Source organism: Cuculus canorus, unplaced genomic scaffold (assembly GCF_017976375.1).
Source record: "Cuculus canorus isolate bCucCan1 unplaced genomic scaffold, bCucCan1.pri scaffold_73_arrow_ctg1, whole genome shotgun sequence".
In the NCBI taxonomy this organism is placed as follows: Eukaryota; Metazoa; Chordata; class Aves; order Cuculiformes; family Cuculidae; genus Cuculus; species Cuculus canorus.
The window spans coordinates 2131-17550 of record NW_026527850.1 but is presented as its reverse complement, the minus strand read 5'-3'; the positions used below and the strand labels follow the sequence as shown (position 1 = coordinate 17550).

General features: G+C 49.9%; 1 protein-coding gene across 1 annotated transcript; it reads left to right on the top strand.

The window, feature by feature from the left end:
* The first annotated feature begins 348 nt into the window (after nucleotides 1-348).
* On the top strand, nucleotides 349-1368 carry LOC128850787 (olfactory receptor 14J1-like). Its single transcript, XM_054055802.1, has one exon. The coding sequence runs from the start codon at nucleotides 400-402 to the stop codon at nucleotides 1366-1368; it is 969 nt and encodes a 322-aa protein (XP_053911777.1). The 5' UTR covers nucleotides 349-399.
* The last annotated feature ends 14052 nt before the right edge of the window (nucleotides 1369-15420 follow it).

Sequence of the window (15420 nt, the reverse complement as noted above, 5' to 3'; positions counted from 1 at the left end):
GCAAAATCCCAGACCTCTCAGCCTGCCTTCTTCCATCTCAGCTCCTCACCCCTGGCAGTGCAGATGCTGACAGGCCCTTCTGCACCAGGAGCAGTTCCACAGGACAAAGCTGATCCCCAGCAGTGTCCCCTGTCCCCACCGTCCCCATGACCCCCTGCTGCAGAGCAGGGATGACTCCTCACAGCCAGCGGCAGAGGCTCTGCTCCTCCCGGCACATTCAGCCGGCACCAAGCAGGGCTGCAGGCACGGAGCTGAAGGAAGGGCTGGGAGAAAAGGGACAGGGTGTGTGCAGCAGGGAGAGGGGAATGAGAGAGGGCGTTGATTTCGCTCAGAGAAGTCTCCTCTAACTTGTCACTGTCTTTTCCTCCTGTGACTGTGCCTCATGCCCAGAGGCAGCAGATGTCCAACAGCAGCTCCATCACCCAGTTCCTCCTCCTGGCATTCGCAGACACACGGGAGCTGCAGCTCTTGCACTTCTGGCTCTTCCTGGGCATCTACCTGGCTGCCCTCCTGGGAAACGGCCTCATCATCACCACCATCGCCTGTGACCACCACCTCCACACCCCCATGTACTTCTTCCTCCTCAACCTCGCCCTGCTTGACCTGGGATCCATCTCCACCACTGTCCCCAAATCCATGGCAAATTCTCTATGGAACACCAGGGCCATCGCCTACATAGGATGTGCTTTTCAAGTTTTTCTCTTTCTGTTTTTCATTTCATCAGAATATTCTCTTCTCACCATCATGTCCTATGACCGCTACGTTGCCATCTGCAAACCCCTGCACTACGGGACCCTCCTGGGCAGCAGAGCTTGTGTCCACATGGCAGCAGCTGCCTGGGGCGCTGGGTTTCTCAATGCTCTGCTGCACATGGCCAATACATTTTCCCTGCCCCTCTGCCAGGGCAATGCTGTGGAACAGTTCTTCTGTGAAATCCCCCACATCCTCAAGCTCTCCTGCTCACACTCCTACCTCAGGGAAGCTGGATATAGTATCTTTGCTGTCTGTTTAAGTTTTGGGTGTTTTGTTTTCATTGTGGTGTCCTATGTACAGATCTTCAGGGCTGTGCTGAGGATCCCCTCTGAGCAGGGACGGCAGAAAACTTTTTCCACGTGCCTCCCTCACCTGGCCGTGGTCTCCCTATTTATCAGCACTGCAGGGTTTGCCTACCTGAAGCCCCACTCCATCTCCTCTCCATCCCTGGACCTTGTGGTGTCAGTTCTATACTCAGTTGTGCCTCCAGCATTGAACCCCCTCATCTACAGCTTGAGGAACCAGCAGCTCAAGGATGCAGTGTGGAAACTGATATCTGGATGGGTCTCTGAAGCAATAAATTGCTCATCATGCTCTGCATACCCGTTTTCATGAAACTCATAGCACACCCAGTCTCGCTTCTGTATATTTTGTTGCTATTGGGGTTTTTTTTAGTTATCATGATGTCCTTTCTCTTTCATTGTTTACTGTTCTTGTCTGACTGAGCTCTGCAACTGAGGAGCTGCGCTCCCTCTCTGTTGAAACCAAATAAAACACCTTCAGTGACTCGTTTGTTTTTCCTGAGAACTTTCCCTTTTCTTACTGATCGGCTGTGTAAATGTGGAGCTGTGCTCTCTGTGTGTCTCAACAAAATAATGGGATATTCAACAACTTTTCTTTCTTGGTATCTTTCTTCCATGGGACTTTTGGAGCTGCAGGGACAGTTCCTATGGGCATGGGTGGAGGGGAAAGAGTCCCAGCACGGCAGCACTGCCAGGCACCAGCGCTTGATCTCCCAGAGCTGTTCTCTCTCCATTTCCACACTCTGCTCCTCACCCCTTGTCTTGCTGTAAGGCCTGAGGGCTCTGAGCTTGGTCACAGCGGTGCTGCGTGGCAGTGCTGTGCCCGCAGGCAGGGACAGGCAGAGGGCACTTGTGGGACAGAGATGTGTCCACAACAGCCTTTCCATAGAGCAAGAGGATCTCCTCAGGGCAGGGCCTGAAGGGTTAGAACGTGCCCATGAAGGAGCCCTGCAAATGAAAACACGAGTGCAGAGATACACAGCGTGGGTGTGCAGGGTTGGGGTAATCAATATGGTTCGGGGGTTAATCACCGCGGTTTGGTGGCAGATATGGTAAGTTCTGCAGCCGGCACTAGATCGAGGTGGAGGGGCAGCTGACAGAGTGGGGGAAGCCCAGGAACCCCGAAGAGACCCCGTCGGGCGGGTCTGGACTGCAGCAAGCCCAGGCTCGTATGTGGCAGGAGACATGGGGGGGCGGCCCTGGAAGCGGCCGCAGGACGCAACCAGGAGCGACGCTAACAGGAGTGAGCAAACAGGGGCGCGCTCGTCAGAGGGGACACGCTCACATCAGTTAGTGAGATCAGTTGGCGAAGGCAGAGTGCGCAGGGAGGGCGCAGTTCCAATTCTCGAGAACCGAGCTCGGTCGGTGAGAGGGAGCCCAGTCGTGGTGTCCACCCGGCGAAAGGCTGCTTCCTCTGCACCTGCCAGGAGGGATGCATCAATTCAGATTGAGCTCCCAGGAAAGCACGCAGCCCTCCAGGTCTCTGGCTGCACGCAGTGCCACCAGCTTGCGCTGCAAATGGAGGGCAGCGAGGGCCGCCTAAGGTGCGAGCAGGTGGACTTCCTCCTGAGCCCGGGAGCAGAGCTGAAAGAGGAAGGAGAAAGGCTGAGGAGCATCAGGGAGTGTGAGATAGAAATAGACTGAAGGGATCACACCCTGAGCTCCAAAACAAAAGAGAAGAAGACACATACACAGTAAGAGCCCAGGAAGAAAAGGATCAGGCATCTTCCCCCGCTAAGGTTGTGGGCGAAGGCTCAAAAGGAGGTAGGGAGTGGAAGTGAGTCCACTGACAGGGCAGAAAATCAACCCCCTCCTTGCCAACACCTCAGGTATCGCTCCACAAACAGATTTGGTCAATCTTGTGTGACCAACTTCATGGCTTTCTATGATGAGGGAACCGCAGCAGTGGACATGCGTAAACCAACAGATGTGATCTATCCGGACTTCTGCAAAGCCTTTGACACAGCCCCCCACAACACCCTTCTCTCTCAGTTGGAGAGAGAGGCATTTGATGGGTGGACGGTAAGGTGGATGAGAAACTGAATGGTTCATCCTATTCAAAGAGTAGTTGTCAATGGCTCAAATTCCAGATGGAGATCCGTGACAAGTGGTGCCCCGCAGGGGTCTGTACTGGGACCGGTACTGTTCAATATCTTTATCAATGGTATTGACAGCGAGACTGAGTACACCCTCGGTTTACGGATGACACCAAGCTGAGTGGTGTAGTTGCCACACCGGAAGGACGGGATGTCATCCAGAGGGACCTGGACAGACTGGAGAAGTGGGCCTCTGAGAACCTCATGAGGTTCAACACGGCCAAGTCCTACACCTGGATCCGGGCAATCCCCGTTTTCAGTACACGATGGGAAATGATGTGATTGAGAGCTGTCCTGCAGAGGAGTTGGGCGTGCTGGTTGAGGAGAAGCTCGACATGAGCCGACAAGGTGCGCTCGCAGCCCAGAAGGCCAACCGTATCCTGGGCTGCATCCAAAGAAGCGTGGCCAGCAGGTGGAGGGAAGTGATTCTGCCCCTCTATTCCTCTCTTGGGACACCTTATCTGGAATACTGTTCTGGAATCCTCAACGTAAGAAGGATATGGATCTCTTGGAATGGGTCCAGAGGACATAGATGATCGGAGGGCTGGAGAACCTTCCCTATGAGGACAGACTGAGGGAATTGGGCTTGTTCAGCCTGGAGAAGAGAAGGCTCAGAGGAGATCTTATAATGACCTTCCAGTACCTGAAGGGAGCCTGCAGGAAAGATGGAGAGGGGCTATTCCTAAAAGCTTGTGGTGATAGGATGAGGGGGAATGGGTATAAACTGGAGAGGGGCAGATTTAGACTGGACATTAGGAAGAATTTCTTCACCACAAGAGTGGTGGGACAGGGGAACAGGTTGCCCAGGGAAGTTGTGGCTGTCCCATCCCTGGAGGTGTTCAAGGCCAGGCTGGATGGGGCCTTGGGAACCTGCTTTAGCGGGATGTCCCCACCCATGGCAGGGGAGTTGGAACTAGATGATCTTTAAGGTCCCTTCCAACCCTAACTATTCCATGACTCTATCATTCTAGGGTCAACTGTGTCCCGGGGTGCATCAAGCACAGCATTGCCAGCCAGTTGAGGGAGGGGATTGTCCTGCTCTGCTCCACACTGGTGTAGCCACAACTCGAGTACTGTGTGAAATTTTAGGCATCACAGTATAAAAAGAATCTAAAGCTACTGGAGAGTATCCAGAGAAGGCCACAAATTGGTGAAGGATCTGCATGGAAAGTCTAATGAGGAACGGCTGAAGTCACTTGGTCTGTTCAGCCTGGACAAGAGGAGACTGAAGGAGGACCTCACAACAATACACTGCTTCCTTACAAGGGAAACAGGAGGAGCTGAGCTCTTCTCTCTGATAACCATTGATAAGACCCAAGGGAATGGCAGGAGGATGTGCCAGGGGAGCTTTACATTGGACATTAGGAAAAGGTTCTTCACTCAGAGGGTGGTGGAGCATTGGAACATGCTCACCAGGGAAGGGGTCACGGTGCCAAGCCTGACAGTATTCCAAGAGGATTTGGACAACGCCCTCAGACACATGGTGTGAAGTTTGGGATTGTCCCGTGCAGGGATAGGAGTTGGACTCAATGATCCTTTTGGGTCCCTTCCAACTCGGGTCATTCTGTGATTTTGTGGTTCTGTGGGAGATGGTGCAATGGAGCACTCAGCTCTGGAATTCAGGGAAGTCTGATGGAAGGAGAAGAGATGCAAGTCCCAGGGGGACAATGAGAGCAATGGGACCCTGGGGAGGTGAGGAGCGAGGCTGTCCGTGCAAGGTCAGAGCTCAAGGGATGGCTTCTCCATGTTGTTGAGACCTCCTGAGGAGACACTCAACAGCAAAGCCCTTTGTAGAAGCTTCTGTCGCCTCTGCTCTCAGCTGAAAAGCAAAAAAACATACACCTCACATTAAAACATCAAAATCTTTTTATTTACACTGACTGGGAAATCATTTCAAGGGGCTGTACAAGGTTGGAAGACCTGAAGAAAACTGCAGGACAAGAAAGAGCTTGTTGAGACTTTCTATATTTTAATGAGTTCCAGGGTGGGTTGGCTGATGAGTCCTTGAACGTCAGCTCCTTAGAGGAGACTGAAGAAACATCTCAAGAAGTCAAAAGCAGAACTCAGGGTATCTTGAAGTATTAATCTCATTAGAGCTGAGAATTGTAGGCCATGACTGCAGGCAGGCAAAGGTGCTGTGCAGACAGCTGTGATGCTGAGAAAAGCCTGGGCTTGCCTGATGAAGCAGAAAGGCCAAGCCCTGATCCCCAGGCCCTGGGCAGGCAGATCTGGCTTTGACTACAATGACGTTGGAGTCAGGAAGATTCTCACATTGCTGAATCAATATGGATCAGTTACTCCAAATAGAGTCTTGCAGAGTTATGTGAGATGCCAAAGCTCTCACACAGCTCCATGGAGCTGCAGAAGAGTTGTTGGGTCATAGAATGGTAGGGTCATAGAAGGGCTGGGTCATAGGAGAACGTTAGAATACTTCAGTGTGAGAATTGTCAGATCATAGAAGAGCCGAGTCATAAAGGAGGGATGGAAGAGTTTGGTTTGAGATGGTTCATAGAAGTGTTCAGTCACAGGGGTCTCATTGCTTGGTTGGTTCATAGATTTCTCATAGTAGAGTTTGATCATATAAGTCTTGGGTCATAGAAGATTGAGGTTCATCAAGAGGGTCATAGAATATTTGGGTCATGGAAGTCTGAGTATTAAGTGTGATAGTTTATTAGGGGTTTCCAAGGTATTTGGTCATAGAAAGTTCATAGAATGTTCGGTTTGGAGAAGAGGTTGTTCTGAGAAAGGTCAGGTCATAGACAAGTCATGGAACATTGACCAAGTCTCGTAGAAGATTCATAGAAGAATCAGTTCATTGAAGGGTCATAGAGGAGTCAGGGAATAGAAAAGTCAGATCAAGATGTGTCAGGTCGTATAAGAATTTGGTCATAGAATATTTAGGCCATAGAAATGTCGAGACAAAGAATGGTCAGAGAAGGGTTGTGCCATAGATGCCTTTGTTCAAAGAAGACTCAGGTTTTAGAAGAGTCGCGACATAGAGAAGTTGTTGAACAGTGGGGTGATAGAATAGTTGGTTCATAGAAGAGTTTGATTTGGAAGGTACATGGTAGTGTTGGGTCACAAAAAGATTATATCATAGAAGTGCTGGGTCATGGAAAAGGCAGCCCCTATACGATTTAGGTCATAGAAGAGTTGGGATAATTGACATCATAGTGGGTCAGGTCAGAGAAGTTTCTGTTAATTATAGGGTCCCAGAAGAGCTGGGTCATAGAAGAGTCTGGTGATAGATGTGTCCCATCACAGAGGTGTCACAGCATAGATTATTCATGCCATAGAAGAGTCGGGTCCTAGAAATTCGCGTCATAGAAGATTCAGAGAATAATCAAGTCTTAGAAGAGTTGGGTCAAGGAAGGCAGGAGTCATGGAATGGCCTGGTCATGTAAGAGATGGGTCACAGAATGGCTGGGTCATAGATTATTTGGGTCATAGAGGAGTCAGGCCATAGGAAGTCACAGAGAGTAAGAGAAGGTTTGGGTCATGCAAATCTTGGTTTATAGAAAGGTCAATTTTTAGAAGTGTTGTGTTACAGAAGAGTGAGATCATAGAAGAGTCGGGTCACAGAAAGGTCAGCTCATAGTAGGGATAGAGAAGTATCCTTTATGGTAGGGTTTGGTCATTAAAATTTTCATAGAAAATTTGTGTCATGTAAGGGTCATAGAAGAGTCAGGACATCAAAAATTCGAGTCATACAAGATTCATAGAAGAGTAATGCAAGAGTCAGGTCATAAAAGAGTTGTTAGAGGAGAGAGGTCAGTGGTAAATGAAAAGGACAGGGAAGGCCTTGAATCAGGAGCCCTGTGTGCCAGCCTGGCCGGATTCCTTGGCAAGCACCCGCTGTGCGCAAACTGGAATAAAACTTGATCCTGCCCTGCTTTTTGTTCTTGGTTCGGAGAGTGGGTAAATGATCCAAGGAGTTTGGGGACAGCAGGAGCACAGGGAGGCACAAGAGCAGGAGCTGACAGAACCCTCAAGAACTGGAGGCCCTGCCATGGACACTAAATGCTGAGCAATGACTGCGCAGAAGCAGGCATGGACACATCTGACCTACGCTGGCCGTAGAGTAGAGTTTCCTTTCTGGCAGAACCGGCAGCTGCTTTGCTCCTCACGCACAGAGCAAGGTGCAGGCAGCTCCCAGAGCAGAGGCCATCTGCCTCCTCCAGATCCTGCTGGAGAGTGAGTCCATTGTGCACTCACTCTGGACAGCAGAGAGGTCTCCTAGGACACAGGACAGCATCACAGAGGATGACATCACGGAAGTCACAGCCAGAACCACGGCTTGTGTTGCAAAGGGACCTCAAACATCAATCTGACCCAATCTCCCTGCCAGTGGCAGCAACACCTTCCACCCCATGAGGTTCTTAAAGCCCCATCCAACCTGACCTTGAACAGTATGAATGGTGGGGCATTGACATATCTCTCCCTCTCTTGAAGCTGCTGAAGAGGGCTGCTGTCTTTGAGTAGCGGTGTGGAGAGGGCCCAGGCAGAGGTCTGGTGGCCACTCCACCTTAGCGTCCATATCAAAGCCCACCTGTGCAGCAAGGATGCGTTGGGGAGAATGAGCCATTACGTCTCTGCCACTCGTTTGCCTATCAGGGTGACTAAACTGGCGCCTGGTCATCCCCTCCCTTATCAGATTGACACAATAGATTTCAGAACAAAGACTCAGAGGTGATCCTCAAAACAGAAGTATTAATAAGATTTGTGAAAAGAAATCTACATATGTTGTACTTGGGTGATTTAGACTATGAGTTTTTGTGATGGAAACATCCTGATCTATGACCCTGGATTTTCTGCATTCCTACACAGTTGGTGGGGATTAAGCAATCCACTGTGTCCCATACCATCAGGCACCACTGACCAAAGTAAAGGAGATGGGCTGACTTGCACCTGAGATGTTATCTCTCCAGAAAGGACTATAAGAGAATGAGAGGAGCAAGCCTTAATCGGAGCTCCCTTTCAGCTGGTCTGAGATCCCCCAGCGACGTCAACAATCTACGAACACCAAACAAAAGAGTGTTTGCAGAAACTTCACTGGCAGCAACTTTTTTCGGGGAAACATCTAAAGACTTTATCACCGAACTCCGTACAGGTCGTATGGTCCCTCACAAATCCTTATAGGATGTTAATATTGGTTAGACCTAAGCTTAATCAGCTCATCAGCCCTGCTGAAGTACACGTACACCAATGCATGCAGCGTGGGCAATAAGAAGGAGGAGCTGGAAGCTGTTGTAGGGCAAGGTGACTGTGATGTCGTTGCCATCACAGAAACGTGGTGGGATGACTCACATAACTGGAGTACAGCTATGGGGGGGTATAAACTCTTCAGGAGGGACAGGAAGGGTAGAAAAGGAGGCGCGGTAGCCCTCTATGTTAAAGAGTGCTTTGATACCCTTGAGCTGGATTACGGTGAGGAAGGGACTGAGTGCCTATGGGTTAAAATCAGAGGAGGCCACAAGAAGGCAGACATCGTGATGGGAGTCTGCTACAGACCACCCAGCCAAGAAGAAGCAGCTGATGAGCTCTTCTATAAACAGCTGGGGATGGTCTCTAGATCTCTGCCTCTTGTCCTCGTGGGTGGCTTCCATCTTCCAGATATCTGCTGGGAGTACAATACAGCAGAAAGAAAGCAGTCTAGGAGGTTCCTGGAGTGCGTGGAAGACAACTTCCTCACACAACTGGTTAGTGAACCAACAAGGGAGGGTGCCCTCCTTGACCTGCTGTTTGTGAATAGAGAAGGTCTTGTGGTGGATGTGACGGTTGGGGGACGCCTGGGACTAAGCGATCATGAGATGATAGGGTTTTCAGTTCTAGGTGGGATAAAGAAGGGGATTAGCAAAACAGTCACATTAAACTTCCAGAGGGCAGACTTTGGACTGTTCAGAAGGTTGGTTGGCAAAGTCCCATGGGAGACAGTCCTTCAGGGTAAGGGAGCCCACAAGGGCTGTGTGCTCTTAAAAAATGAAATCCTAGCAGCTCAGGAGCAAACCATCCCTGTGTTCCAGAAAAGGAGCTGGAGGGGGAAAAAGCCAGCTTGGTTGAGCAGGGAGATTTTGAGATGCATCACAAAGAAGAAGAAGGTCTATGAGCTTTGGAGGAAAGGGCAGGCATCTTGGGTGGACTACATGGAGGAAGTGAGATCGTGCAGGGAAAAAATCAGGAGGGCTGAGGCCCAACTAGAAACTTTCACAACTAGAAGTCTGTGAAAGATAATAAAAATCTTTCTACAAATACATCAACAAGAAAAGGAGGACGAGGGAGAATATTCAGTCCCTATTGGATGCAGAAGGAACAACAGTGACAGGGGATAAGGACAAGGCTGAGGTACTTAATGCCTTCTTTGCCTCAGTCTTCAATAGCAAGGAAAGTTGTTCCCCCCGTGTACAAACCCAGGAGTTAGAGGAGCAGAATGAGGCTCCCATGATCCAAGAGGAGGCGGTTAGAAACTTGCTTGCCCAGCCAGACACCCACAAGTCTATGGCGTCGGATGGGATCCACTCAAGAGTATTGAAGGAGTTGGCAGATGTCCTTTCCAAACCCCTTGCCATCATCTTCCAGCAGTCCTGGCTGACTGAAAACGTTCCACTAGACTGGACACTGGCTAATCTTGCGCCCACCTACAAGAAGGACCTGGGGGTGTTGGTTGACAGCCGACTGAACATGAGCCAGCAGTGTGCCCAGGTGGCCAAGAAGGCCAACGGCATCTTGGCTTGTATCAGAAATAGGGTCACCAGCAGGTCCAGGGAGGTTATTCTCCCTCTCTACTCAGCACTGGTGAGACTGCACCTTGAATACTGTGTTCAGTTCTGGACCCCTCACCACAAGAAGGATGTTGAGGCTCTGGAGCGTGTCCAGAGAAGAGCAACAAAGCTGGTGAGGGGGCTGGAGAACAAGTCTTACAAGGAGCGGCTGAGAGAGCTGGGGTTGTTTAGCCTGGAGAAGAGGAGGCTGAGGGGAGACATTATTACTCTCTACAACTACCTGAAAGGAGGTTGTGGAGAGGAGAGAGTTGGCCTCTTCTCCCAAGTGACAGGGGACAGGACAAGAGGGAATGGCCTGAAGCTCCGTCAGGGGAGATTCAGGTTGGATATCAGAAAAAAATTCTTCACAGAAAGAGTAATTGGGCACTGGAACAGCTGCCCAGGGAGGTGGTCGAGTCGCCTTCCCTGGAGGTGTTTAAGAAACGGGTGGATGAAGTGCTTAGGGACATGGTTTAGGGAGTGTTAGGAATGGTTGGACTTGATGATCCAATGGGTCCTTTCCAACCTTGTGATTCTGTGATTCTGTGATTCTGTGATTCTGTAAGAGAGCACTGGAACGTCCCATAAGTAAGGACTGAGTCTATAACCGATGGGCCCCCCACGCTTTCAGAGGGACCTTGTCTACTCCCTGTGTATTAATAGTTACTGTGTGGGCGGTGGATACATCCATCCCTGCTGCTCCGCTGGTTTTTCCTGATAAGAGGTCGCAAAGGCCTGGGGCCGCACTGCAGGAGACCAAGCGTTCTTCATGGGCACGGGTATTTGTGTCTGGGCGTGCCCCCCCACGCTCTGTCTCCCGTTTCCCGGCTGTAGCAACTCTCCATTTATGTGATATTTGGACTGGCATTGCTTAGCAAAGTGTCCAGCTTTCCCACACCTGAGACATCTGCTAACAGCTGATGCAATGGCTGATTTAGCAGTGCCACTATTCTTTTTTCATCTATTTGAACAGGCAGTTTTGAGATGTCCAGTCCTAACCGGACAACATCCTTTGTCAGGTGTTCCCATGGCTGCCATAGCAGCAGTGAGAGCAGTCATTTTTTGGTCAACCGACCCCATCTGAGCACAAGCCATGATCATAGTTTCAAGAGTCGGTTCACCTGGCAAGGCACGTATCATTTTTTGATACTCTGCATTAGCATTATCTCACGCCAGCTGTGTGATCAACAGTGTTTTGACATAGTCATCAAAAACTTGGTGTTCTACAGCAGCCCACAGCCTCTCTACAAATTGTAAAAATGGCTCTCGAATTCCCTGTGTAATTGTTGTATATTTACCCTTCAGTTCAGCGATCTCGGCTGTTCCCATCAGTGCTTCAAGCCCTACTGCTTTTACTCATTCAAGCACTGAAGGGTGCCACTGACCTTGATGCTGTGGATCTAAACTGCCCAGTTCCTGTTAAAATATCTGCACCGTTCCCATATCGGGGATCTGACGGCGGGAGCTGCAGGTTCCGTATTGCCTGTGCTTCTGCCCTTTGAGTCCAAATATTTCAAAGAACTGTGCACTGAACAGGCTGAAACATGATTTGTGCAATTTGGGCAAAGTCAAATGGTCTCATCTCTTCCATAGTTAATAATCGAAGCAATTGCATTGTCGCAGGGGAGCTGGGACCATACTGTGTAACAGTTTTTTGAAGTTCCTGTACTACTTTCCAGGTGTATGGTCTGTGCTCATCCATAATTCCCTGTCCTGGATCCCCCCCAGACCACCGGGAATGCCATAGCTGTCTCAGGACTCGGGTCACGTTCCTTTAAGGGTGCAGTTATTGCCTCGGACAATGTCCACTGTCCTTCCTGCATAGCCTGTTGTTTTACCTTTTGCCAAAATGCACAGGGATCATACGGTCTCACAGTAACCTGTGCCGGGGGTGAATCCCACACCCGAGGGGTTTGAGGTTTACCGGAGGAACCCCCAAAGGTTGGCTCGGCGTTAGCCTCAATCTTTCTGTTTTGAAGCAGCCGCCTCAGTGCCGCCCGCCCCCCTCCCATCCATGCCTCCTGCCATGGTATTGTCCCAATCATCCGGCTCATGTGGCAAAGGCGGGAATGCCAAGGGATTGTATACTTCGGGTGCCCCTCACTCTTCAGGGGGCAGTGGAGGGGCAGACGGCATTACGGGGTGAACCCGCCGTCGGCTTTGTTCATATATCGGACAAGCCGAGTCTGTTTCATCCTCTGACTCATCAACAAGAAAACTTTTTCACGCCGACCGAGATGGTTTATTCTTTAGGTGCGTTACCAGATTTCTTTAATTTAGGTGTTGAAACTCAGATAGAGATGCAGAGTCTGGGTCGGCAGTTAATATAGAAAATTCCTCTTGCTCCGTTAACAAATCCTCAGCAGATGGAGGCTCGTCTCAGGAGGCAAGGGGTGAAAGATCTTGCTCTGCCCGATCCCTCTGTTTCTTAAAGTCTTTCAAAGTATTCGCTGTTCTCCACAAAAACTCTTTAAGCAGCTTCTCTCACCTCTCCTGTTGGCTATTCTTGCCAAAAACTCTTTTAGCAGCTTTTCTTGTCGCTCCTCTTGGCTATTCCTGCGGAAAAGTCTTTTTTAGTGGCTGTGCCACCACGGGAAACCCCGAAATTAAAACTCTCGGAGAATCGCTCGCTATATCACGTCGGGGTCACCAGATGTCGCTGCTGAGACACAACACGGGGATGTGGAAGCAGTTTCTTTATTGGTGTTCCATGGCTGGGCCGCACGGGTTTGATCCTACATGCGCCTCATTTACCCTTTATTAACACACCCGTCTCTGCATGATTGGATTAGATTATACATAAACATCCCAACCATGAGGAGGGACTTTTACTACATGGAAACCTCTGTCCTCCTCCTTTGCTCACTGATACCTCTGCCCTGGGTCGTTGCTCAGTGTTTCATCCTGAAAGGTTTCTCACAACCCCAGCCCTCTCAGCCTCTCTTTGTCCATAATGTGCTCCAGGCCCAATCATCCTTCTGGCCTTGGCAGGACTCGCTCCAGGCTGGGCAGGGTCTTCCTTGTGCTGGGAGCCCCATCCGGGACACAGCAGCCCTGGTGTATACTGCGGTGGGTTAACCTTGTCCAGCAGCTTGACCCCACCCAGCTGCTCCCTCCCTGCCCAGAACCAATGGGACAGAGGGAGAGAGTGAACCAGGAAAGCTCATGGGTCAAGAGAAAGCAAAAGAGGTCAGGGACCAGTCACTGGCACTGGCACAGACGTGTGGACTTGCTGAAGATCAATTGAATTTATTGACAGTTAAGAAAGTTTTGGATTGTGAGAAACAAGAACAAAATATTTAAGCCCATTCCCCTCCCGCTTTCTCTCACACTCAAATGACTCCTTTGCTTCCAGTTCCTCTGACCACCCCAACTCCAGGAGAAGCATGGAGGGTGGTGAAGAGGGGGTTAACAGTCAGTAAAGAACATCTCTGCTGCTCCTTCCTCCTCACACTTCTCTCTGCTCCAGTGTGGGCCATCTCCATGGGATCCCATCACATTTGTGGTCAAATCTCTGTGTGGTTCATTCCTTTCTCTCTACCTATGAGGCAGCATCAGGACCCTGAGAGAATCCATGGACCTTCATGGCCCTGACCAGCATCACCTAGAGCTCCACCCATCCCTCTGTCCATGGCCCAGGAGACCAGGTTTGACTTACATCTCCAGCTTGATCTGAGCTGTAGGTATGCGGGTGTCCAGACACAGACGCAGACACAGCCTGACCTGTCCATGGGCCTTGTTGAGTCAGACTTGCAGAGACACTTCCCAGCTTGGTTCTTTATGGGGTTAAAAAGGAATGACATTGTAGCCATCCCAATGCCAGAACCCAGGAGATTCACAGAGGGCTAAGACAATTCTCCTTCCTTTTTTTTTTTCATCAATTGATCGGGTCTGAGAGGCACTATAGAAAAGCAGGTGGGGTTTCAGGCTGTCAGTGATAGAAAGTGGACAGCAGAGCCTTCACATGTGAAATGATCTAAAGGCACAGCTTGTTCAAATCTGTTCCCTTCCTTTCTCAGAGCTCTTAAATCTTCCATAGGAACCTGGAAGCTCTGAGATGCCTCCACCTCCCTTGCTTTTAGCAATTATGCTGACAGAACCCAAGTCATTGTGTTTGAGTTCTGTTCCCAGCCTAAAGCTGGAGATGGGCAGGAGACTGGCAGAAGGATCCCACTCCTCTGAACAAGTAGCTGGATGTTCTCATGTAGCACAGATGACATGGATGACTGATATCTGTGCTCATGGAGCCGATCAAATGCCAAAATCCTCTCTTTTAATGGTGGCTTTGGTGCCTTATTGATGTCTAAACTCTCTCTGTGGATGCTGACATGGACTGAGCAGCCTGGTCTGACCTCAGAGATGGCCCTGCTTGGAGCTGGGCGTTGGACTAGAGGTCACCTGAGCTCTCTTATTCCCTAAGGTCTTCTAAGACCATAAGGTGTAGAGGTCTACTTAGCAGGTTGCCCTGAGGCTCATGAAGGTGGCGGAAGTGTGCCTCACACCTCATGCTCTGATCCCCTAACTCCATCCTGGCAGACCTCCACCAGGTCCTCTCCAGTTTCTCCATTTTCCTTTTGAAAGGTGAGACTCTTTGGGTCCTGTGGCATCGTCCTGGTGCCAGAAGAGTGAGGGCAGTGATTGTCTCCTTTGCACAGCATCAAGAGTTGCTCACTCTGCTCCCTCCCAGTGAGTGGCTGGGGGTGGGCAAGAAGTTGTCAGGGGGACACAGGCAGGAGAGCTGACCCCGACTGACCAGAGGCAGATCCCATAACACAGATGCCATGCTTTAAGGGAGTGGCTTTAAGATTTAGAGAAGATTTAGATTAGACATTAGGAAGAAATTGTTCACAAAGAAGGTGGTGGGGCAGTGGCCAATGTTTCCCAGGGAAGCTATGGATGTCCCCTGCCTGGAGGTGTTCATGGCCAGGCTGGATGGGGCCTTGAGCAGCCTGGTGCAATGGGAGGTGTCCCTGCCTATGGCAAAGGGGGTGGAACTGGATGGGCTTTAAGGAACCTTCAACCCAAACCATTCAATGATTCTGAAAAGTATTGAAATAGAATATTTAAACTAAAACATATTTTTCTTAAGTGCACTTTGAAATCTTCTTCTTTAACCTCAATGGGAAATGACTCCAAGGAGCTGTACAAGGCTTATAAGACCTGAAGAAAAGAAAGAACTCGTTAAGATTTTCTGTATATTAATGAGACCCAGAGTGGATTTGCTGATGAGTCCTTGAACCTCAGCTTCTTAGAGGAGACTGAAGAAACATCTCAAGAAGTTAAAAGCAGAACTCAGAGTATCTTGAAGTATTAATTGGTCTCAGTGAGGATTGTTACTAACAAAGCCTCCCCAGGGACTCGTTAGGGCCGATAATTGGAGGCCATGATTGCAGGCAGGCAAAGGCACTGTGCAGGCAGCTGTGATGCTGAGAAAAGCCTGGCCTTGCTTGATGAAGCAGAAAGGCCAAGCCCTGACCCCCAGGTCCTGTGAAGGCAGATCTGGCTTTGACT

What these genes read in the sequence shown, in the direction of transcription:
- LOC128850787 (XM_054055802.1), top strand. Translation starts at nt 400, where the DNA reads ATGTCCAACAGCAGCTCCATCACCCAGTTCCTCCTCCTGGCATTCGCA.